Genomic DNA, 26,321 nt, shown 5'->3' with positions numbered 1-26,321 from the left:
TTTTAATTAGACAGTGGTCAGATTGACTGTCAGGCACTGGAGTATGAAGCTGTGTAAGGAATATTATTTTGACTTATCAGGTGGAGCCTGATTTAGGGGGCTTGAGTGGTGAATGAATGGAAGTGTGGCTCATTTAATTGGAGAAATTTTACTTAGTATTTCATTTTATAGACAAGCAGAGCGGCAATAAACATGATTGGTTTTGGGGGTGTGCAGAGAAGGAATGCAGTGCCAGGAAATGTGACACTCACACAGGTGAAGAATGCTGTGAAACGGCTGAAAAATGGGAAAGCAGCTGGGGTTGATGAGGTGTATGCAGATATGATTAAGTGTCGTGGAATGAAGTGCTCGTTGGAGATACGTAAGAAAGCATGGATAACTGAAACTGTGCCAGCAGAGTGGAAAAAGGCTGTGATTGTACCCCTGTAAAAAAATAAAGGTGGGTGAAGTGAGGGTAAGAATTATAGTGGTATAAGTTTATTGAGTGTTGCAGGGAAGGTATATGGAAGAGTTATTACACAGAAAATAAGAGATATATCAGAAGTCCTAGTCAGCGATGAACAGGGTGGCTTTAGAAGTGGCAAAGGATGTGTGGATCAAATATTGCAGTAAGACAGATAGTGGAGAAGGCTTGTGAGAAGGACTAAGTGTTTATGGCATTTATGGATATGGAAAAAGCATACAACAAAGGCAGAGAAGGTTTTTGCATATGTACGGTGTAGATGGTATGCTGCTAGGTGTGTCAAAGAGTTTTTATGATGGTAGTGAGGCACATGTAAGGGTAAATGGGCATCTATGTGAATAGTTCATGATCAATGCAGGCGTGCAAGAAGGTTGTGTGATGTTCCCGTGGTTGTTCAGTATATAATGGATGGGGTGATAAGAGATGTAAAAACATGAGTAACGGTGAGAGGAATGGTGTTGGTAATGAATGATGATTGATGGACTATCTCAAATTTGTTTTATGCTGATGATGCAGTACTACATGCAAATACCGGACAAGAGCTTGGTAGACTAGTGCGGGGTTTTGCTGATGTCTGTGAGCGTTGTGCCTTGAAAGTAAATGTAGAAAAGAGTAACGCGATGGTAATCGAGAGAGAAGGTGACTCCTAGTGTGATGTACAGTGAATGGAGAGACTGGAAGTGGTGAGAATTTGTATACCTGGTTAGTGATTAAAAAAGAGGAAAATGTGCAAAAGTGCAAATAGAGTGACACAAGGAAGGACTGTAGCTGGTGCTATGAAGGCCTTGATAAAAAAAACAGAGGCTTGAGTGTTGCAGCTGCACGAGGCTTACATGAAGGAGTGTTTGTGTCAGCTTTTAAGATATGGATATGAGACTTTGGTGTGGCATGATAATCAAAAGTCAGGAGTGATAGCAGTGGAGATGGGACTGCTGAGGAATGTATGTGGAGTACAGAGAGTGGATAGGGTACGAAATAATATGATTCGTGAAAGATGCAGACTGAGGAGGTCTGTGGACACCAGAATCAAAGAGAGTGTACTGAGATGGTATGGTCATGTTGAGAGAATGGATAACAATAGAGTGGTGAGAATGGTATATCTGAATGAATTTGAAGGAGGAAGGAGGTGAGGTAGGCCATGGAGAAGGTGGAGGGATATGGTGGATGAGTGTGAGGAAGAGAGGTATGGAAATTGGTGAGGCTAGGGGACTGACAAGAGATCGAGGTGGCTGGATGAATGTTGTGTGAAGAAGTGCATGATCAGGAATTTGGCACCCCTTTTTTAACATGGAGTTTGGATTGACTCTATAAGATACATTTATGTGAAGCTACATAGTGTGGTGAAAGTTTTTTGGCATATCAGGTAAAGCCAGTATTCTGGGAGCTTGAATGATGAGTTAATGGAAGCATGGCGCATTCAACTGGGCAAACTTGGGCTGTCTGGACGTTGCTACTCCTCATCCTACTCTAGGGTGGGAATGGAGGTCTGGATGATGATGATTTTATTTGATCAAGTTTTGTTTCTGGCTTGATGGACCATATCTCACCCCACCCTGGAGTGGAAGAGGAGGTCTGGATGATTTTTTTTTTTTTTTCTATGTTCACAGTTGATTAAAGAAAACTATCAAACTTTCATTGTTGCATACAAAGCTGAACTACCCAATGCATCCCAACTGACAGTGCCACTCATGTGGAAAGACATATTTTGGCATACATCATAACTTATAATGAGGACTGCCTCATTATTTGTGGCCTTGTTTTCAGTTAAATCTACAGCTGCTGTTGTTGTACAACCCTGGTATGTGTGGCTAAGTAGACCCATCAACTGGAGACAAGCAATCACCCCTGAAGGGCAGCAAATCAATGTTCTCTTTCAGAAAACACCACCTAGCCATAACAAGACACGGGGAAGAGTGTAGAGGTTTGGTTCCTGGATGGACACTGCATTTATGTCTTTCCATCCAGTTAACTGGCACCATAGTATGCTGCATGTCACCCTGTTATTGGGTTATATGGTTACTACCCAGCAATATAAATAGTTTCCTGTGTTACAGGAAACCATTTAGATTATCACTCAGTGTAGACACAAAATGGAAAGACTAGTAGTAAGAATGACAGGAGAGACGGGACAAGTAGAAAAGAATGATAAAGGTGAAGAAAGAAGGTGGCTCTACATCAACTGAGTGGATGATGGTTGCCACAGTAAGTTAGGGAAAAATTGCTGCTTAAAGTTTCATTGCTACCTATAAAAGCTGATTTGCCAGTTTCCTCCAATTTACAGTACCAGTTGTATGGAAATACAGTAGATGTGATATTTAGAAACAGCATCAATTTAGTGATATAGTGGAACATAACACTGACATAGGCTATAGCAAGACTTGGTATGTTGTAACTAGAGTAACAGCAGAACTGCGAAACAAGACACTACGCAAAGGTATATCTACATTTTTTATTACCATATACCATTTCCATTAAAATGGCATATGAGTTATGAATAACCTTCACCAGTATTTTACCTCTTCAGTAAGATGATCTCTTCTCAATCTTTAAAATGATTTTATTTAGCTTATGACAGATCTCTCACTGGGATCTCTCTCTCTTTCACTGTGGCTATTACACAGACAATTTTGGACAACTTCTGGGAGATGTCTCAGAATGAAAGATTTAATCAGTTTCTGTTAGAGAGAGAGAGAGAATATTTGCATCAATGCTCTAAACTGGTGAGAAAATGTCACATGATACTTCACTGCTACAAAGTTTCTTTACTCTTCTGCAGTGATGAAATCCTTCCAACAACAACAACATTATCTTGACCAAGAGTTCAACTAAATAATGTAATAATGTCTGACAAAGCCAAAAACCAAAATAAGCCTGGATAGAGAGTCATCTACCTGAATTCTGAGCCAAGAGAAAACAACAAGGACAGAATAGTGTGCTCATATGTAAGTATATGAAAATTAATGTGGGTCTCTGATTTTTTAGTACTTTACAGAATCCTGGACCTTAGCTATCATCATCGTTTTAATCCAATTTCCAACGTTCACACTGGGTAAGGTTAGCCAGAGTATGGCTCCTTAAACACATACAGGTACATTAGAATCTTGGGCCAGAACAATGAATAAAAATCATACATTACAAATGATCTAAACTAGTCTATTTTTATGAACAAAAATAATATACTCAAATACTGGTGTTAATAACCCTATCGTAAACCACTGCAATCGCCTCTACTCCAGAAATGAACCTGATATTTGTGGGGTATTCAGGCTATACAGTAATTCTTCATGATTTGTCATTACTAATCTGTACTGATGCTACCCTTCCTGCATTTGGGAGGGGGGGGAGGACTACGGTAGATTACTGTACTCCTGTTTCTCGCTCTGCAACAACTAAATCGCACAATCTGAGTATCTATCTATTGCCAGACACTTCAATCCCGTTTGGGGTGGCCACAAACAAATCGCCTCCACGTCGCCCTGCCCCCTGCCATTTCACTGCCCTGCTCCCAACTCACACCCCCCTCTCTCATATACCTCTCCACCCAATCTCTCCATCTCATCCTCGGCCTCCCCCTCCCTCTCCCCCCCTCCACCTCACTCACATACACTCTCTTCGTCAGTCTTTCACCCTCCATCCTCTCCACATGGCCAAACCACCTCAGTGTATTCCTCCTAACATTTCCTATCACATCCACATCCACACCACAATGCTCCTTTATATTCTCATTTGTCAGCCTGTCTCTCCATGTGACTCCACAGGCTCCTCTTAAATCTGAGTAAAGCCTGAAAAAAAGAAAGCTAATAAGAAGACCAATTTTTCTTGCAATACTGCTTCAGGTCATAAACAAGCCAGTCATTTCGCTTCATTTATGATGGCACCAACATACTTGCATGTGTCAGCCATGGTCACCTAATGGCAGCTCTCCATGCTGCTAGATCTCTGCCAGCCTCTCTCCTCAGTCCCTTATCCCTGAGGTCACACTCTATGACCTCAATCCGGGTATTTTTTGGTCTACCTCTTGTAACCCTACCCCCAACGTTCACAATTCTCACTTTTTCTATACCCAACTGTCATCCCCTATCCTCTGCACATGCCCAAACCAGAATTCTGATATCACTCACTGGTAGAATATACAACAAACATGACAAAAAATGCAGGGGATTAATCTGTGAGAAATAATCTGGTTAAATATTCTGATGCTACACAATGGAATATGTGTACAATGAAATGCTATGAGTGCACTGCTATTATCACACTTGAAAACACAAACACATAAATTAGCTTCTGCTTCACAAAGGAAAAAAAATCCTACAAAAGAAATGCAACACTGAACCTAATTAACACATTATCATTTTCATGAAATTGATGCCACATTCAAGGTAATCAAGGAGTCATTCAGTTTTCCAAGGTGCAGTCAACTCGCCTTTCTGTCTCTATCTCCCCAATGACAGCATAAAGCCTCAGCATCCTGCACCGACCATCCTTCTGCAAGCAAATTTTCCTTCCTGGAAGAACATAAAGACACTTCATCAGTCAACCAGGAGAAAGGTAGGTTGATGTAAAGTGTTTTATATCATTTATACATCTACAGCATTTACATATCTATATATACTGCCTACATTGGTGAGGCACTCACCACTCACTCAATTTAGAGGTATCTGCTGATGACTGTACACTGTGACTTGCCAAATGATTTTTTTTTTTATAGGCAATCATTCATTATGTTGCATGAGTACTGGGGACACTCAATATTCACCTACTCTATTCAGTGCTAACTACAGATGCCCCTACACAGTAACCAGCTAAATAGCTTCCCAAATACCATAAAACCAAACCCCCCAAAAAACTGGGGTCAGTAAGGACATCCATCCATCATCCAATCCTATATCGCCCCACGATGAGCATAGGAGCCCAGGGCTAGTCAAGTTGGTCCTGACATTTAAGATAAGAGAGACCAGCCTCACTCATTCCTGAGTGGCATTACATGAGCAACAAACTCCAACCATCCCTTGGATATAAACCTCCACAGGCCCAATCCAACTGGAGCACCTTAATTATCCACTACACCACTAAGTGCCATAATTTGGTTATATGGTAACCACCCAGCATTGAAAATGGTTTCCTGGTGTACAGGATACCATTTGGCTTGTCACTCAGTGTAGAGCCACCTATAGGCAGAAGAAAAAGGAAAAAATGACAGAAGAGGGAGTGTAAAGTCACCCGTAGGCAGAAGGAAAAGGAAAGAATGAAGGAACGAAAGACAGAAGCAGAAGGAAGGAAGAGAGGCAAGAGCAGACACCAGAAGCAGCTCTACATTGAGTGAGTGGATGGTGAATGCCCCCACCTACCACTGGCAAGGACATGCAGCCATAAAACAATTGTTTGTGCAACTAAGGCAGGAATGATGATGTCAATCACTTTGAGTTGGACCAAGGCTGAAGCCCATCCTGTGCAGAGCGTAATGGGCATTGCAGTTTCCCAAGCTGCTGTTTCTGTCCAACAGAGAGGGGCCCAAACTGGGGAGCAGTGCCCCAGGAAGATGCCCTTTCACTAAGTGAAAACTGCTGAGACGGTCTTGGTACCAAGGTGGGTTTGGATGGGTGTCCCTGTGCTCTGAGGCAACTGCCATTGCCACTGGGCCAGGCTGGTGGGTTATGGGCCTCAGTTTTCTGGACTGGCTAGGGGTGGTGTTCCTGCCTTACCATTGCTCACATTATAATGTGAAATTTCATTATCTAAAAGGGAAAAAGGCAAGCTTGAAAGACCTGAATCTTCCCTCAGATTATGGTTAGCTACTCTGAATGTAGGGAATAGGAGGGAGATAGTGGGAGAGGCAGCTGAGACTACAGGCAAGAGGCTGGAGGTGTGCTGTGCACAAGAGATGCACTAGGATAATTAATGAAAAGAGCGACATATATAAGCTCTTTAGGAACAGATGGGATGATGGGTCTTCAAGGAGTGGGGTCCTTGTTGCCTAAGTGGTGCACTGAAAGTGTGACAATGTAACCACACTGAATGACAAAATACATACTTTTGAAACTTGTGATCAGCAAGGAAGTGTTGTTGGTGGTATCTCCGTATGCCCTACAAGATATAATTATGATACTGGGTGGTGATCTGGATGAATATGGAGTTCATGCTTAAGGATACATAAGGATATATGGAGGATGAGGTTATGAAACTATGACTGTGGAAGGGGAAAGAATACTGTACTTAAATTTGGAGAAGTCGTTAAGAAACTTTTCTGTGAATACTGTACTTACTGTAACCAAAACCTTAGTGAACCCTGTACCATGAGTTAATAAAGTGAACTAATACTGAGTATTGTGTCAAATAAAACCTCCTGCACTCTGGTATTTCATTCGGGCTAAGTCCATGCAATTTTATGCAGTTAAGAAAATTTCTAGCAGTTCTGAGATGAATCAGTTTTCAACGATCAGATCACTAAAATTTAACTCAGATAAACAAAACTGTTTTTGTTAGCCTGAGTAAAATAATTTGAATGCATCCATGAAAAGAAAAAAGGTTAAAATGGCTTAAGTACTGCCATGAAAAACATTACGTGTATTATCTTCTTTGTCAGCCATCACTCACCACTGGGTATGGAAACATTGACACCAGCTTTCATTAAGTATGACACGCCCTTTTCTCCTCCCTCTGTTGTCTCCATCTTACCAGCACCATCAACCACTAACAAGTTCTGTGAAAAGACAGACATATTTAACAACTGACCTATGAACACGTTGAGGAATATTAATGCTTTCGCTTTTACTGATGCTGGGTAATTCATTCCGGCTAACAGCAGATGATCCAGTTCAAAGAATGTTTCTCTGGTTTTAGCCTGAATAAATGCCCTGACTGCATCTATAACAGCAAAATAAATATTGCACTTTTTCCTTTCCTTACATTATGAAAAACTGAATAAAATGCTAAAGAAGAAAAAAGTGTCATGCTGTTAAAGTGAGCAAGTTGTATAATGGGAGGGCAACAGGTGTTGATGAGGTATATGTAAGGATGATAAAATATGGTGGAATACTAGGATGAAGTACCGAACCTATGGGGAAATGACAAAAGGTCTAGGTGGGCTAAGTATTATCAGTGGTGTAGATGAAGGCTGTGTACAAAATCAGAGATGACCAAAATGAATGAAAAAATATCATGGGATACTATAACTGCACAAAAGGTAACATGCATGATCATCATCCGGACGTCATTCCCACCCTAGGGCAGGGTGAGGAGTAGCAATGTCCAGACAGCCCAAGTTTGTCCAATTCAATGGGCCATGCGTCCATTCACCATCGAAATCCTGGCTCCATCAGACAGGCCAAAAAAAATTTCAACACTTTTGGTAGCTTCACATATACTTATCTGATACAGCCAATCTGAAAAGTATCATGTTAAAAAGGGGTGCCAAATCCCTGATCATGTGCTTCTCTGCACAAAATTCATCCATCCAGCACGGTCTCTTGTCATTCCTTTAGCCTCACCAACTTCCATACCTCTCTTCTTCACACACTCATCCACCATATCCCTCCATCTACTTGGCCTACCTCACCTCCTCCCTCCTTCAAATTCGCTCAGATATACTTTTTTCACCATTCTGTTGTCATCCATTCTCTCCACATGACCATACCATCTCAGTACATTCTCTTCAATTCTTTTGTCCAGACTTCCTCACTCCACATCTTTCACGTATCACATTATTACGTATCCTATCCACTCTGTACTCCACATACATTCCTCAGCAGTCCCATCTCCACTTTTCTTACTCCTAACTTTTCATTTTCATACCACACCATAGTCTCACATCCGTATGTTAAAGTTGGCACTAACACTTCTCCGTGTAAGTCTCGTGCAACTGCAACACTCAAGCCTCTATTTCTTATCAAGGCCTTCGTAGTGCCAGCTACTTTCTTTCCTTGTGTCACTCTACTTTCCACTTCTTTTGCATGTTTTCCTCTCGTTTCTATTACTTACCCAGATATTTGAACTCTCACCAATTCCAGTCTCTCTCCATTCACTGTAACATCATACTGTACTGGGAATCACCTTCTCTCTCAATGACCATCACTTTACTCTTTGCTATATTTACTCTCAGGGTGTGATGCTTACAGACATCTGCAAAACTATGCACTAGTCTTTGAAGTTTTTGTCCAGTATTTGCAAGTAGCACTGCATCATCAGCATACAACAAACTTAGATATGCCATCCTTCTCCATTCATTACCAATGCCATCCCTCTCTCCATTACTCGTGTTTTTACTTCTCTCATCACCCCATCCATATATAGATTGAACAACCATGGGGACATCATACAACCTTGTTGCACACCTACAATGATCATTGAACCACTCGCTTAAATGCCCATTTACCTTTATGCATGCCTCACTACCATCATAAAAACTCTCAAAGGCACCTAGCAGCTTACCATCTAAACTGTACATGCACAAAACCTTCCATTATCCTTCTCTGTCTACTTTCTTGTATGCTTTTTCCAGATCCATAAATGCCATAAACACCATATGGTCCTTCTCACACACCTTCTCCACTATCTGTCTCACTGCAAATATTTGATTCACACATCTTCTGCCTCTCTTAAAGCCACCTTGTTTGTCACTCTCTAGGACTTCTGATATCTCTCGTACTTTCTCTGGAATAATTCTCCCATATATATATTCCTTACAACACTTACTAGACTTATGCCATGATAATTCTTGGACTCACTTCGCTCACCTTTGTTTTTTTACAGGGGAACTATCATTGCCTCTTTCCACACTACTGGCACAGTTTCACTCATCCATGCCTTCTTACATACCTTCAACAAGCACTTCATTCCACTCTCCCCACTACACTTAATCATCTCTGCATGCACCTCATCAACCTCAGCTACTTTCCCAATTTTCAGCCGCTTCACAGCACTCTTCACCTCTGTGAGGGTCAAGTTTCCTGGCACTGCTTTCCTTCTCTGTACACCTCCAAAACCAACCACATTAACAGTCACTCTGCTCTCTCCACTCCCATTCATCAGACTCTCAAAATATTCTTTCCATTAGTCCTTATTCTTCCGCATGGGTTAATAATCTACCACTTCATCCTTCACACTTTCACATTTCTTTCCACTGCCACTTCTACATTTCCACACCTCCTTCCAGAATAACTTCCTATTTTCAGAGTAATTTGCATTCATTTTTCTTCCTATATCATCATTTACCTCTTCCTTTTTCCTCTTCACTAGTTGCTTAACATGCTTCTTGCTCTCAATATATTCAGTTCTTATTTCAACTGAACCCCTCTCCTGTATCCACTCTAGCCACTTCTTTCTCTTTTCCTCCACAGCTCTCTTAACCTCTTCATCTCACCATGCCATACCTTTCTTCTTTGTTGTTACTCTTGCCACACCACACACCGCTTCAGCATTCCTAACTAAGCAATCCCTATACCTGTATATATTTCACAGGCTGTCCAGATCCATTTCATTCCAATTCACTGGTTCTAGCTCCTCCCCTACTCTGGCCCTGTATTCATCTGCCATTTCTTTGATCCTCAGCTTCTCAACTGACTGCTCCTCTCTTTCTTGGTACACCTCACTCCTCTCAGCCTGATCTTGAATACCACAATCATATGATCTGACAAACCTCCACATCGTCCTCTCACTGCCCTTGTATCAGCAACACTACCCAGCATCAATTTCTCACAATGCCATCACGGCATATCTTGCACTCTTGAACACATTCACCACTTGCTGACTCTCCTCATTCACACCTCTCACATTCCACACCGCCATGAGAATCTGCCCATTTGGTTAGGGCCCTGGACAGGTATTGGGCCCTCCAAGGCTCCTTGAAACATTTGCCATGATTAAGTGATTTTAGATAGGGGAATCTGGGGGACACTTAACCCAGCCAAAACCCCCGGTTATCTGGTTACCAACCAGCATAGTAAATGGCTTCCTGGGTACAAGAAACCATTTGGTTTGTCATGCAAATAATAATAATAAAAGATGGCTGGGAATACCCTATATCAAAATATCTGGTAAGTGATGAACAGGGTGGTTTTGTCCAGCCCTAGTAAGACATCCCCAAGCAGTAGGAGTCAAAATGCAACACAGCATCATCTGCATGACATAATTCATGTGACATACCCTTACACTCTTCAACCACTGCATATCGGCCCCACCATCCTTTTCACAACACCAGGTTTTGACCTTCCTCATAACCATATGTATCTATTTTATATAAATTCACTGTATCTTACTCCTTTTCCCACATCGTTAAATGTCATACAAATACCTTTCAGTCCTGGGGTATGTGGCTGAAGCATGTGTCTGGCTCAAGGAAGATGGATGCCCTTGCACTGCATAATCCCAGGCCACCCTTAGGCACACTGTAGCACCTGTTAGTCCAGCAAAAAGGTAGCAGGTGGATGGTTACCAAAGTCCTGGGAGGTACTTCCATGGGAGAGATGTGGGGTCAAGACCTAGTAAGTGGCCTTGCACAACACTCCCAGGTGGGGAATCCAAGCACATTTACCACGTACAGCAGTCAAAGCCCTGGATGAGACTGATACTCATACACATCTACTTTACACAGCTCCTCCTCTTGGGGACTATGTCTCCTCCATTTTCCCTACACCTCGCTAGTGGAAGGACCCTTTTCCAATCCAGGCAAGGTGCTGTTTGCTGCACCAGGGCAGCTGCTTGCTTGTGGTTGAAGGGTCTGCTTGGCAAGACAGTCCAGGGTACAGCAACAAAATCAACAACCATACAGTCCTTGGAACATGCTTTTATCTGCATTACTACAAATATCGGATCAACCCATCCCCTTGCTACCACTCCTATAACCACCCTGTTCACCAGTCATTACCAAACAATTACAGTCAACAGAATACACAACGCCAATAAATAAGAATATGATCTTACAGTCTCTTTAGACGTGGTCCAGACAATATGACCATGTTCGAGGAAGATGAATCCTGCATAAACGTCAGTTGCAGCATTTCTCATGCAGATAGCTATATAGTACTTGCAGTTTCTTGCTTCAAAAGGATGGAACTGGAGATCCTCGAAATGCACAATTTTGGCCTGTGGAGTAACCAGCCCTCGCTCTTCTGTAAACAGAGGGAGAATGGCTCAGAGCTAAAAATTACATACCGGTGTACTAGCACACGTAAGTGTAGCATGGTACCATAAGAACTGTACACATATGATAAAGCTCTATTTCATATATTTCATATAAGACTTATGGAAGATACAGTAATACAACAATATCATTACCTATTATCCTGAACTTTTTTTTCCATCTAAGGATTCAATAACACAGGATCCAGAAAACAAGGAAAGAGTAGGTACAGTACTAAAGTGGGAGACCTACGAATAGCATGCCCATGAGGGATAAAAATTAGGTGAGGTTCAATCAGACTGAAATCCTTAATTTTTGCATTGTTATTGGGAATATTGGTGACCATCATCTATTCACTTGATGTAGTGCTGCCTACTTATTCCTTCACCTTTATCATTCTTTTTCTGTGTCTGCCCTCCTCATTTCCTATTTCTCCCATCTTTTCTGTCACTTTTTGTTACTCTGCTTTCCTTTTCAGGTGGCTTTACATTGAGGGACAAACCTAATGGTTTCTTGTACGCCAGGAAACCATTTACAACATTGGGTGGTAACCATATAACCAACTCATACGTGTTCCCTATTGTCAACAAGTGGGTTGGTGGAGGGTTAGTGCCCCTCCCCATAAAACAATTAACTCAAAGTCAAATGGCCATCCCTTACAAAATTTTGGCATTTGGCTATAGACAGATAAACAGTTATTGGCCCACTTGTAATGCATTCTGGTTAATGTCATATGAACTGCCATCTGAGAGATGACATCCATCCAGTGACATCTGTTTGATGTTTAGGTTTGCTACTTCCAAGGCATTTTACTCAGTTTTGGGAAAGACCTCTCATACTGAAGGGGTTATTAGAAGCTATACCTAAACCTAAAATTAAAAAATGAAAATAAAATGAAAATAAATAAATAAAATCTCCTATGCAAAATAAAACTTGGTGACAGCAAGAACAAGATGTCCCTGGGAAGAACAGGTTAATAGAATCATCATCATAATCATAATGCAGACCTCCTTTCCCTCTTCGGAATGGGGTGATGTAGGTTCCAGAGGCCAGGAAAAAAAATGATAGAATGAGATACTAATAAAAGTTTGCCCAACTGAATGGTCCACATTTCCATTCACTGAACATTCAAGGCTTGGGAACTCTAGCTCCACCTGATGGGTATGCACTTACTCTATACACAGCTTCACACTGACCAACCTGCAGGAGTCAGTCTGATGACTATCAAGTTAAAAAGGGGTGCCAAACTGTAGCCATACACTCCTTCACACAAAATTAATCCAGCCAACTTGATCCTCTGTCAGTTCCTGAGCGCCATCAGCTTCCACATCTCTCTCCCTCATACACTCACTGACCATATCTACCTCCTTCTCAGCCTACCATGCCTCCTCCCACCTTCAAATTTGCTCAGATACACTCTTTTTACCACCTAATTTATATCCATTCTCATCACATGACCAAGCCATGTAAGTACAGTACACTTTCCTTGGCTCTGGTGTCCACATACCTCCCTACTCCACAACTTTCACAGATCACAATATTCACAATCCTATCCACTCCCCTCACTCCACACAAAATCCTCACTATCTCTAATTCCACTGTCCTTATTCATGACTTCATTTTCACGCCAAACCGATCTCACAGTCAAACATTAATGTGGGCACTAAAACTCCTTCACGTCTCTCACAGCCATAAATTCAGACTTAGAATATTAGCAACATTACTGCAGCACATGTAACCATTTACTGTTAGGTGGTAAGCATATAATCAACATCATATAAACACCCCATGGTCAAGTGGGTTAGGGGACACAACTTGGATGTGGCCCCATGGAATTTATACAAGAAGGGCGACTGAGGTTTATTGTTCACATAACACTGCTCAAAGGCAAATACTGGATCTTGCTTGCATTAAATTTTCCTATGTCCTTGACTGGGTAATAAAAGATTGGAAATAAAAAAAGGAGGGGGAGCGGGGGGGGGTCAGAACCTTTCTTGCGTTCTGTATGGTAGTGAGATCTGGGCAGTGAAGGAGGAAGATATTCGCCGGCTCAGACATACAGAAATGACAATGATTAGGTGGATGTGCTGTGCGTCCTTGCGTCCAAGGTCTGGAGGGGCTGGGTTTACGATGGAAGAGTTGAGAGGTAGGACGGGACTGGAGTGTATTGGTGTTGTGATGAGGAGAGGTAGATTGAAGTGGTGTGAACATGTGGAAAGGATGGGGGATGATAATTGGGTGAGGAAGGCGAGAAGTGTTAATATTGGGGGTGGGGTTATGAGGGGTAGACCGAGAAATACATGGGACGAGGTCATTAAATGTGACATCAGGGTTAAGGGACTGAACAGGGAGGCTGCAATGGATCGTGCAACGTGGAAAGCCGCCATTAGGTGACCAAGGCCGACACATGCAAGCATGTTGGGGCCTCTAAAAACGAAAACGAAAACGAATACTGTACTATAGTTGCACACAGCCTCATAATGTCTACAGCACAGGCCAGGAAGAAACTGTACCTGATGCTTTTGCTTTCCATCACCCCCCCAAAAATTACACCCTTGCTCTACATATTCACACAACATATAAACACATTGGGTTAGGATGATGATGTTGATTACTCACTGCCTGGGGATGTACCTGTAAAAAGGGTCTAACCATTTTTTATGATAAACAAACTTCCATAAGAATTTGTCACAAATCATTTTGTTTTTGCATCCTGTCACTTAAATATTTGCTGCAATTTGACTATGAAAATTGTGTGGTGGCTGTATTGGTGAAGACAAACATGTAAAGTAATCTTAAATACATCTAAACCATAGAATTTACATATACTGTACTTGGTCCCTACAGAAAATGGGGAATAATTCGTCAGTACAGTGCCTCAACTTACCCATCAACTTTCTGTGCTTGGCTCCATCTTCATCTGCCAATGTGGAGTCCAGTAAGCTATGGCCAGGTGTACACAGTTTCCTCTTCCCTGGGGATGATTCTAATGAGGTTGACATGGGAACAGCATCATGAGAGAGCCCACAAGGATGGTCTTGGGTATGAGATGAGTCGCTGGAGGGCAAAGCACCCTTTGATACAAGACTTGTAGATGTGGCGGTCTTTCTGTTCTTCTGTTGAGTAGCTGATGTTTGAGCTGGGCGACCATGAGTAGGGGATGATTGGCGGGATTTATGTCTACCTGGGATATTCTGCTTGTGGTAGGTTATGTTCACTTCCCCATTGTCAAGATGGGTCACATCTGCCTTCTCAAAATTCCAGAATTCCAAAGGTTTAGTGCGGATCCTTCCAGATCGCCTGAGAGTACTTGTGTCTGCATGGGGTCAAAATATACTGGTAAATTACAAAATTATAACATTTTATATGGGTACCTTATTAAATAATCTGGGTGGTGTCACAGAAAAGCACTGTGATGCAAAAGAACACTCCCTTACTGCTCTAGGCTTATCAAGACATTGGGGATTACCATTACCACATGAAGTAATTCCAGAATGCATAGCAAGAGGAGATAGCAGTTTCCTAGATACTTAGGCTCACCAAATGTAAGAGTTTTGACGGTCATTACGGAAAAACTTATTTAAAACTTAATTCTCGCTTTTATAGGAAGCTAGTAAGGAAAGGAGTACTAGAAGTCTCTGGAAGAAGACCAAAACTAAGTTTATCAACCTCTCTCAACACTGACTCAAGAATTTATTTCAGAAACTAAGTAAGTAAACCCACCCACAAAGAATTTAGTCAATATGAGACGTACGGTAACGAGCAAGTGAGTCAGTGTCAAAAGACATTGGGTATCTAAGAACTGTTTTATAGCATACAGATTCAACATATAAAAACTGTAAGTTTTCAATGAAGAAACTAGAGTACATGCTCCCTGAAGTTCAGTTACGAATTGAAGTATACTCCATGACTTCTACCAGAATTAACACGGATGAGCTGTACCGATATATCCCTCAGACTGACAGACTTACTGACCAGAAGTATGGAAGAAATCAGAGTGTCTGGTGAGTGATAAATAATGTGTGGAGAGGTGGGGAAAATCTGGATTAAACTGTTGTTGTATGGCAGACATGGAACATGAAGCAAGTGAAAAAAAAGTATATAAATGGTCTTTTTTAATTTGGAAAAAGTAAATGACGGGGTAAATAAAGAAGGATTGTGAAAGCTTTTCCACATATATGGTGTGGTTGGCTTCAAGAGCCATGTGGATGGGTGAACAAGGAGAGATGGGTGATAAGGGGTGGTATTCTCATCCAGTTAGAAAGCTTGCAAATTCCTCTTTTTTACTGACTAATTTTTTTAATAGGCTATCTTTTTGTATGCTACTTATGCAGAGTATGTCAATATTAAAGGAATTTTCTGTAAAACAGAATAGGGAAATAAGGTGTCACAAACAAAATAAATCAATTAGGAAATGGTTTTAGGAAGCTTCCTTAACCGATGAGAATATGGGCCAAGATCTATGCTGGGGGGGGGGGAACTAAAGCTAACTCTGCTGTTGAGATCAGGAGTGAATGGAAGCAGAGAAGTGTTATCTCACTACAGCTGATACAGACTCTCCATTCACTTCATCATTTTGACTCTCCTTACCCAAGGGCTGGTTAATGTAGGACCCTGAAAATATGAAAGGAGAAAGCATGAATGAGGAAACACTATCAGTAGCATGCCTAACACTCACTCACCCATCATATCCACAGAGTCTTGGCTGGGCTTCACAGGCCTAACCATCTATCCATCCATCATCCAATCCTATGTTGTCCCAAGAGGAGTGTGGGAGACAGATGCATAGGAGATACGCGTAGATCTACACATATTCTTTCCTCTTTTTTACTTATAGAACTGTTATATTCTAAGGAATTTTCTATCTATCTATCTATTGCCAGATGCCTTAATCTCATAATGGGTGGCCACAAACAAATCACCTCCATGTTGCCCTGTCCCCTGCCATTTCACTGCCCTGCTCCCAGCTCACACACCCCTCTCTCATTTACCTCTCCACTCCATCCCTCCATCTCATCCTTGGCCTCCCCCACCCTCTCCCCCCCTCCACCTCACTAACATTCACTCTCCTCGTCAGAGTCTCACTCTCCATCCTCTCCACGTGTCCAAACCACCTCAGTGTGTTTCTCCTAATGCTTCCTATCACATCCACATCCACACCACAATGCTCCTTCACTTCCTCATTTGTCAGTCTCTCTCTCTCCATGTGACCTCACATGCTCCTCTCAAATAACTCATTTCCATTGCTCTCGCTCTTGAATTCTGTCCCTCCAACAAGGGAATTTTGCTTACACATTAATTTAGTATTTTTCTTCTCTTTCACCATTGAAATTACAAAAGCATAATGCACCTTTGATATGGTACTTACTATCACTAAACCTGGAACCATGTTTTTTTCTTTTTCTTTCTTTCTTCTTTTTTTTTTTTTTACTAACATATCACTTCCCCTCCCCCACAACATTCCTAAAACCTCAATCAACAAATACTGTCCCAGGTGCGGAGGTCTGCAAAACAGATGTGTGATTGGGTTAACGTGGAAATGGAAATGGGCAGGTGTTAACTGAAGAAGTCGAGCAATTGGGGTACAGTATTAGTAGAACTGCAACCCAAAGAGAAAGAGAGGAAACAGCAGGTAGAGATCCACAATGAGATACCATAAATACTTTAGGACTGGATGGATTACCTGAAAAACAAGAGAATGGAGTGAAGCTTACAGTACTGGGAGAGGCATTAACTCTCCAGAGGACTGGCACAGGCTGATACGATACTGAAGACAGCATTGATGTGCTTACAAGATCAAGATTTCAGATGTATAATAATAAGTGTGAAGTCAGAACTAGAAAATACTATCTGTATAGCTGTAAATAAAAATAATAACAATAAAAAAAACATTAAAAAAATCTCTTATGACATACTGTTACCAGTCAGGTTTATCCCAGACTGATGCAGTGAATTCTCCTTGTGCCTATCCTGATAACCTGATACATTTGCCTTGTTCACTGAAGACAGTGTTCTATTTGTAACAGAGCCCTTCTGCTGTATGGTAGTGTTGGTGATATAACCAAGGATAGTTCTTCCAGTCTGATTAACTTGTGTGGTACTGATTTGACTTGTGTGGCTTTTCTGGTTCGTCTCTTCAGACATGGAAATTTCTGAACAAGATTCCTCTGCAATGACCTCCATGCTTGGCTCAGCTACAAACGTCCTTTTCTGTCGCCGAGGTGGTGGCATGGTGGGAACTTTGAAAACACCACTAATCTCACTGTTTATTCTGGTCCCTGACAGTGCTTGAGGCGTTGAACTAGGCACCAGAGTGGAGGTGGAATGCGAGCCAATGACAGTGCTGCTAAATACATTATGAAAGCTTGGCAGTTCCATGCTTGTCTGACTTTGAGACATGTCTCTCTTACTGAAGCTCTTGGATAGTGCTTTATCTGCATTTGATACATTACTCAGGTCATCTGCAAGAAAAATTAAATTCTTTAACACATTAAAATGTCAGATGAAAAAAAAAACTAAATTAACTTGAAAATTATGCAACATAAAACTAAATCCATATCCACTTTTTATGCAAAAAAGAATGAACCAATGGTTGAAAGCCTACAAATTGCAAAAGCTGTTTTTCTGAAAAAAATGAGCAAAAAAGTGCCAAAATAAAGATTCAAACTTAGTGCTGCCTACTTCTTCCTTGGCCTTTATCATTCTTTTTCTGTGCCTGCCCTCCTCTCTTCCTATTTCTCCCATCTTTCCTGTCACTTCTTATTGCTTTTCTTTCTTTTACAGGTGGCTTTACATTGAGTGACAAGCCAAATGGTTTCCTGTAAGCCAAGAAACCATTTACAACGCTGGGTAGTTACCATATAACCACACCATATGTGCTCCCTACGCGTCAACAAGTGGGTTGGTGGAGGGTTAGTGCCCCACCCTGTAAAACAAATAATTCAAAATCAAATGGCCACCCCTTGCAGGATTATGGCAATAGATAGATAGATAGACTTTTCAAGATGCATGGATACATTGCCAAGTGTCAAATGATAGAGGGTACATAATACCATATGACAGTATACAAGGCACTCAGGATAGTACAGTAAACTAAATATGGTACAGCCATTTTATAACTGACTACAGTAACTTAATCAAAGAACGAAACAGTCTACATGGACGATTATTACTACAGTGGTGTATATAGATGAGTAAAGTGTACAGGTACTGTAGTTGCATTTTCTTAGTCATGCAATGTCATGCGTGAATATAGAATACATTACACTGATACGAACTCAGCCCCTTCAGTACAATCATTTGTTTAATATTAGCTATTTTGGTTTCTGCCAAATGACATTACTCAGTTTAGGAGAGACCAACTGTAGTGATGGGGTAAAGTATTACACAACAGTAACAAATCAATGACATGCTAACTAACAGGTATGGGTAAAAACTGATAATCAGAAAAAAAAAAAAAAAAGAATAAATGAACTACCTACTTTCTCCTTTTCCTTCAATGTTGGATGACTGGGAGACATCATTTTCTTTAGGAGGCTGGCCCACTCCCTTCTTTCTTTTTATAGCACCATCTCCATCAGCCTTGCCTCTATGTTTGCCAACTTTCAGTGCACTGTCTTGATTATGGGTCTTTGTTTTATCTTTGCGTTTCTTCTCTGTTCTTGGTGTCTTACTTCTATTGACTATAGTGCTCTTTGACGCCCTGTGAGATTTGTTGGCCCTCAAGTCTGTATTGCGAATATCAGAGACCGAGAATTTGCAGAGATGGCTCACATTATAAGAAATATCTTCTAATTCAACTTCATCAGGATTTTCAAAGTTCCAGAATTCAACCGGTCGAATTTTTCGCCGGCTCGAGCGTCGGACATCAGTAGATACATCCATTTCTGAAACAAAGAATAGAAAACACAGACTGGATTAATACTGTTGTGATAAAAGGAATGGTTTTGTGTGTGGAAGGAAGCAAAACTGGATGTATGAGTAGGTCTAAGTGATGTATTGTTGTTATGGTCCTTGGGTCGGTGGACTGCAGTCCATCATCCTACCCTCAGGAGACAAGGGGGAAGCAGAGGGACATTTGCATAACTGGAGCCTCCTGGTTATACAGTAGTGGTCTTGGTATGTGAAGTATCCTTGACCAGCACCATGTATTCAACCTAACAGTGTAAGCTAGATTTCAGCTAAGTTCATGCTGTTCTGTTTCCATATCTACTTTAATCCCATTTACTTTTAATGCATGGGTTTTCTCTGTTTCCAGCACCTCCCTTTTCAAACTGCTTCAACAAACTATAAACTATTTCTATTCAGGAAAAAAACTTTTTTGCAACATTTACACACCTACTCTTCCTGAGTTCATATCCATGTTCTCTTGTCCCTCCATCACATTTCACAAAAAGATCTTCTTGTTCACCTTTTCCAGTCTTATTACTCATTTCAACATCATCATCAATGCTCCACTACGTCTCTTCTTGCTTAGGGTATGTAACTCTAACTTCTCCAACCTTTCTTCATAAGACAGCTCTCTCAAGCTTAGTATCATCCTTGTAACCATCCTCTGTATCCAATCAAGTTTATCAATGTGTTTCGTCAAATATGATGACCATGCCACTTTGGCATACTCTAATCTTGGGCTTATCATGGACACTATCTCCCTGCACATCTCAGCTACTATATATAATCAGAGTTGGCAATGATTAAATCCATCCATCATCCAATCCTATGTCGCCCCATAAGGAGAGTAGGAACCTGGGGCTAAGCAAGTTGGTCCTGACATTTAAGACGAGAATGACCAGCCTCACACATCCCTGAGTGGCATTACGTGAGCAACAAAACCAACCATCCCTTGGATATAAACCCAGACAGGCTCAATCTGACTGGAGCAACTTAATTACCCACTAAACCACCAGACAGGCTCAATCTGACTGGAGCAACTTAATTACCCACTAAACCACCAGGTGCCATGATCTGGTTATATGGTTACCACCCAGCACAGTAAATGGTTTCCAGCTGTACAGGAAACCATTTGGCTTGTCACTCAGTGTAGAGTCACCCATAGGCGGAAGGAAGAGGAATGAAGGAAGGAAAGACAGAAGAGGGAGTGTAAAGTCACCTGTGGGCAGAACAAAGAGGAATGAATGAAGGAAAGAAAGACAGAAGAGGAAGATGGAAGAAAGGAAAAGGCAGACACCCAAAGCAACATTACATCAAATGAGTGGATGGTGGGCACCCCCACCTACCAAATAAATTTATTTAATCATGTGATTAAATCACTGATTTTTTTGAAGAAGAAGAAAAAAAAAAATGTTGATTTTTTTAAAATCTAAAAGTTAACAAAAATAAAAACCGAAGGTTTATAAAAGTTGTGTATAACTCTGCTGGCATTCGTTTATTCAGATACTTAGGCATTAGGTTGGCAGATTTTGGAGAATGGTGCCATTAGAAACTGTTACATTGTATGACAGAAAAAATATTTTTACATTTGTGTAACTAAGTACTGTATTGAGATTATTTGTACATCTGAAATAATGAGCCATAAATAAAAAACCCAAGCCATAATAATATCAGCTTAACATTTTTCTGTGTGGTAATATAATCAGCTTTGTCTTGATTATCCCTGGCAACTCAGCCTTAACCAGTAGCGGAGAGACACGACTTGAACAGGTATGTATCTGGATTCTGGGCAGTGGCTTTTAGCCTGAACCATCAGTGGATAGACAGGATGAAGCTAACAGTATTCAGTATACTGCTTTTGAAATATTTAGCTATTTCATAAACAGAAAAATCAAATAAACTGAATAAAAAAAAATCAGATTTTTTGATGTTAAAAAAAAAAAAAAAAAAAAAAATCACCAACCCTGTATATAATTAATGTCAGGACTGTAATGCTATACGGTAGTGAGACCTGAACAGTAAAGGAAGAGGGTATTTGCAGGCTCAAATGTCCACAAATGACAATGATTAGGCGGATGTGCACTGCGTCCCTGAGTGTGGGGCCTGGGGGGGGCTAGGCTTATGATGAAAGACTTGAGAGGTAGGATGGGACTGGAGTATATTGGTGTTGTGATGAGAAGAGGTAGATTGAGACTGTTTGAGTATGTGGAGAGGATGGGGGATGATAACTGGGTGTAGAAAGTGAGAAGCATTAACGTAAGGGGTAGGGCTGTGACGGGTAGACCGAAAAAGACCTGGGATGAAGTCATTGAGCGTGACCTCAAGGATAAGGTGCTGAATAGGGAAGCTGCCAAAGATCGAGCAGCATGGACAGCCGCCATTAGGTGACCAAGGCCAACGCATGCAAACATGAACATGAAGCCTTTAAAAATGAAACAAAAAACAAAACAAACTCTCATGTTGTCCATCAGTCTGTATGTCTCTTCAATGACCCAGCTAATATGCTTTTCTGGTGATTGGTCATCCTGTGTGGTCATCCCTAGGTGTCTGTCTTCTTTTGCCTTACTAACCGTTGCTCCCTCCTGTTTTATATTAAAAACTTGGGTCTTTTATCATTTACTCCCACTTCTGGCAACATGAAAATAAAATCTACGGAACATTTCAAAGGAATGATCAGATTTTGGGAAACCACTTCAAATTACACAGGAAAATATGTTTTCCAAGTCAAAATCAATGAAGTAGCCAAACCATATGCTGTAATTACCTATCTATCTATCTATATACCTAGGCTGCTTCCCCCAAGGAAAGGGAGGTAGCCGAGACAGGACGACTCACTCTCCATTTACTCATCCATTCAACCCAACTCATCCATATTGAAACCCAACTCAAACATAGCATGACCAGTACCAGTATGCTGAGAAACTGTTAATAAAAAAAATATTTGTTTGAAATCTTATGCAGAATTAGTGGCTTCTGGAAGTGATTAGATTACATTTTGATTAATTGGTAATTACAGAGTGATGCTGCTGTAATTACCAATTAATCAAAATGTAATCTAATCACTTCCAGAAGCCACTAATTCTGCATAAGATTTCAAACAAATATTTTTTTTATTAACAGTTTCTCAGCATACTGGTACTGGTCATGCTATGTTTGAGTTGGGTTTCAATATAGAGAAATACTCAATTATATCCATAAGAATAAAACTATCAACATTACAAATGTATTACTGTATTATAAATTAATCTGACAGAGCTGGCAATGGCATTTCTGGGATATTTCCAGCAGAAGCTCAATATCTCATCTTCCATAACCAATGTTTTACAACAGAGGGTAAGTTCTCAGAATTACACCTACAATGACACTCAAGGTAATTTGCATACCATGCGGTTTATGCAATTCTAAGTAATTTTTCTTCTATAAATATCTGCTGGAAATGCTTCACCATGCACTTAGTACAACAGGGGTAGGAGATTTTTCAACTATCTCCATCAATTATCATGCTTGTTCAGATGTGCAAAATTTGTTACTTTAGAATAAACAAATGGTACACTGTTTTATGTGTGTTCTATGAGTTCCTCTCAATAGCAACAACTTTTCCCCACAGCATTTCCTCCATAAATTAGTAATAAGAGAGAAGCAGACATCGAAAAAAACACACAGGCAAGATGCCTCCTTGAGGTTGATGAGGTTAACACACCTGAACCAGCACCCTCTGCTAAGATTACGCTTACTGTAGTGGCAGTCTGGACGGTTATTATTATGGAGGGGGGAGTTATAGCTTCCCCATTTAGGAGCCCCAGGTTTTTCTGGTGTGTGTGTGTGTGTGTGTGTGTGTGTGTGTATCACTCAGTGGACTAGAAAAACCACTGGGCATTAATGAGGTAGCTATTGAGGAAAAGAAAAAAAATCATAAAAATGATTCCACTGAGTTTTGACATGATGATTTGTCAAAAGCAATTTAATCATTAAATATAAAAGTAAAAACCTGTTTTCTTCACAAAACTCATGCTCACCCAAAGTAAAAATGGTATTATTGCACTTTCCGACAGCACGTCCAATTTCTCTTTTTCAGGAGCTACTACTTACCTTGTCTCAGATTATGGTAACAGTACTAGGTCAGGCTGGGTTAGATTAGTTAATTTTTTGAGTACTAGGTTGGGTTGGGTTAGGTTAATTAATTTTTGGTTTGGTTAGGTAAGGATTTCATCTTCCAAAGAGGTGTTGTCCGAAATGGCAAATTTACCTTATGGGCTCCTTAACCTAACTTTATGATATTTAATGCAAGTAAACTGAAGTTACCAACCTAATTTTAATGTATAGTACATACAATAACAAACTGAGATATAAGTTGAAGAATCTTCCTTTTCACCTAATCTGGTATAAGGAAGTAAAAAGACCCTCCCAACAGAGGAAATTTTACTTAGAACTGCATACACTAAGTGGTGTGCATATTAATTTCAGTGACTATTAGCTGGGTATAATATCGGTATCAAAATGATGCCAAATTATTTTGTTTAGTGTCAGAAGACCAAAGATTTTTATTATTATTACTTTACCTTTTAAATTAGGTCATTAAGGAACTATGTTACCTCCGCTGATTTCAACACTTCCTGCCCTTCCACACAGTGTAAAACTGCAAGATAAAGAGCACTGGCTGGAAGTCGAGGAAAATCAATAGAGAAGGTTTGAAGTGCGAGGGAAATTATGACGAAAACACTTTCTCCAACCAAACCTACGTAACCTATCCTGACTCAGTACACAGCTGTCCTTCTCAACGACGCTGTCAAAGCTTAAAACTCTCTAGTACCCTAGCCTCGTGAAAAAAAGGAGAGAAATTTGTAACTCGTTTCCCTTCTAAGACTCAATTGTTCATTTACTAATATACACAAATGACACAAGTTTGTTTTATGCTTACCTTCAGACTTCTCAATCACTTCCGTAGTATTTCAAGCAGCATTTCAACAAGAACAGCAAAAGTTGTCAAGTCCTATGTTTACATCTTCCGCTGCCAAGCACCTACTAAGGATAAAGTATGTAAGAAATTTAAATACCTTATTGCTAATTTTCAACTATTAGTTACAAAATTTACACCAAAATTATTTCTAAAAATGAAAATTTGTTTCTGATTTTGTAAGCTACACTTTACCTGTGATTTTTTTATATATATATATTTACGATGCCTACGATGATACAATAAAATCACTTCAAAGCAGCCTTTAACTACAGAAAAGACATACCAATAAGCCTTAGCAGCAACATCCACGGGTTCACGAATGATCTGCCTAGATCTTATTGCCTGCTTCCATTTCCATCTGTGCCAAGTGTTTGTATTATACTTGTATGAAATTGGAAAAAGTACAAAACATAGTGGGTAGATGGGGCCTGGGGGCCCCAAGAAGTACGGCAGTAGAAGCCATAAGGGGAGACATGGGCTGGAGCACATTCAAAGAAAGAATTGTGAAAGGAAAATTGGGGTTCACAAACAAAATAGAAAAACTCAGTGTGGAAAGATGGGCTAAGAGGGTGCTGGAGGAAAGAGGGGCAAGATCATCATGGGGGAGAGGAATTAACAGATGGAAGAGGAGAGAAAACCTGGCAGAGGTTTGGAGTCATATAGAAGGCAAACAAATTAAGAAAAAGATCGAAGAGAACGGATTGAACAGATGGAAAATGGGGTTAACAGGAAAAGTGACTCTGAAATGGTATAAAAGAAAGCAAAAACCAGAAGGGCTTAACTGGCATGTAGGAGACTGGGGAAGTAGACTGTTAGTTAAAGCTAGGACAGGTACTCTGGAAGTGAATGGTAAAAATAGAGAGGAACAGGACAAGAACTGCAAATTTTGTGAGGGGATAAAAGAAACAATAGAGCACCTAATTGTTGAATGCAACAACTACAAAGAGCAAAGGGAGAAGTTAATAGCATCAGTAGTAGCGGTGATAGGAATGGAGGAATGGGAGAGAAGACTTGAGGAAAAAGATGGGGGGATTTGTACAGTACTGGGACTATATGGGGATAAGGAAGAAACAAGGAGACTAATGAAGTTTGCTAAAATATTTCTAACACAATGTTGGAAGAAAAGGCAACAGCAAGAAGGACAGTAAATAAACATATAAAAAAGGTAACGAAAATTGAAGTGTGATCAAGAAAAGAGAAGAGGATAAGGAGCAAGAAGAGAAGGAGGACCTACGAAGCGATACAAAGCGACAGAGGTCACAAGAAGAAGAAGAAGATGTTCTTGAAATCATTCACAGAAGGAGCGCCTCTATGTGTAAGTGTGTTTCCTGTTTATCGTTTATTGAATATTTTCTTGAAAATTCGCTTAGAGTGGCTTCTTAAACTTGTATTGGCCTCTAGGAAGAATTCAGTTGGATTTACATTTTCTTGTCCCTCTATGATTTGAAGACTTTATCATTTCCCCGCGTTTCCGTCGGCCCTCCAACTTGGGTATGCCCAGTCTTCGCAGTCGCTGCTCATAACTCATGTCTCTAAGGCTGGGAACTATCTTGGTTGCCCTTTGTTGTACCTTTCCAGCTTATTGATGTTTTGCCTCCCTTGAAGTGACCATGACTGCATACTCAAGATGTGGCCGATTATGTCCTGTAGATTGTGGCAAACTCTTCTTCAGTCAAGTTTCTGAAGGTTCTTCTAATAAGACTTAGGATACCGTTGGCCTTTGAAACATTTTTGTCAATGTGACTCTCAAAATTTAGGTTGTCATTGAAATAAATTCGCAGATCTTTTTCTTCGCCGACTTTCGTTATGAGTCTGCCATCAATATTATAGTTATGCCCTAGGTTCATTTAGATGCATTGGATTTCGGAAGCCATGTGTTAGACCATTCCGTCATC

General features: G+C 40.6%; 1 protein-coding gene across 1 annotated transcript; it reads right to left on the bottom strand.

Annotated features, from left to right (window-relative positions):
• Positions 1-6,414: 6,414 nt before the first annotated feature.
• LOC145398928 (uncharacterized) lies at positions 6,415-24,440 on the bottom strand. The gene is made up of 8 exons (XM_080271668.1): positions 24,388-24,440; positions 19,061-19,465; positions 17,495-18,040; positions 14,467-14,895; positions 11,381-11,568; positions 7,058-7,163; positions 6,727-6,749; positions 6,415-6,474 (listed from the first exon to the last, which is right to left on the bottom strand). The coding sequence occupies exons 2-8, from the start codon at positions 19,461-19,463 to the stop codon at positions 6,415-6,417; spliced, it is 1,755 nt and encodes a 584-aa protein (XP_080127794.1). The 5' UTR covers positions 19,464-19,465; positions 24,388-24,440.
• Between the last annotated feature and the right edge of the window lie 1,881 nt (positions 24,441-26,321).

This window comes from Coenobita brevimanus, chromosome 5 (assembly GCF_032717465.1).
Source record: "Coenobita brevimanus isolate Jiangsu-jjx chromosome 5, ASM3271746v2, whole genome shotgun sequence".
Lineage (NCBI taxonomy): Eukaryota > Metazoa > Arthropoda > Malacostraca > Decapoda > Coenobitidae > Coenobita > Coenobita brevimanus.
This window is presented reverse-complemented; position numbering and strand designations above follow the sequence as displayed.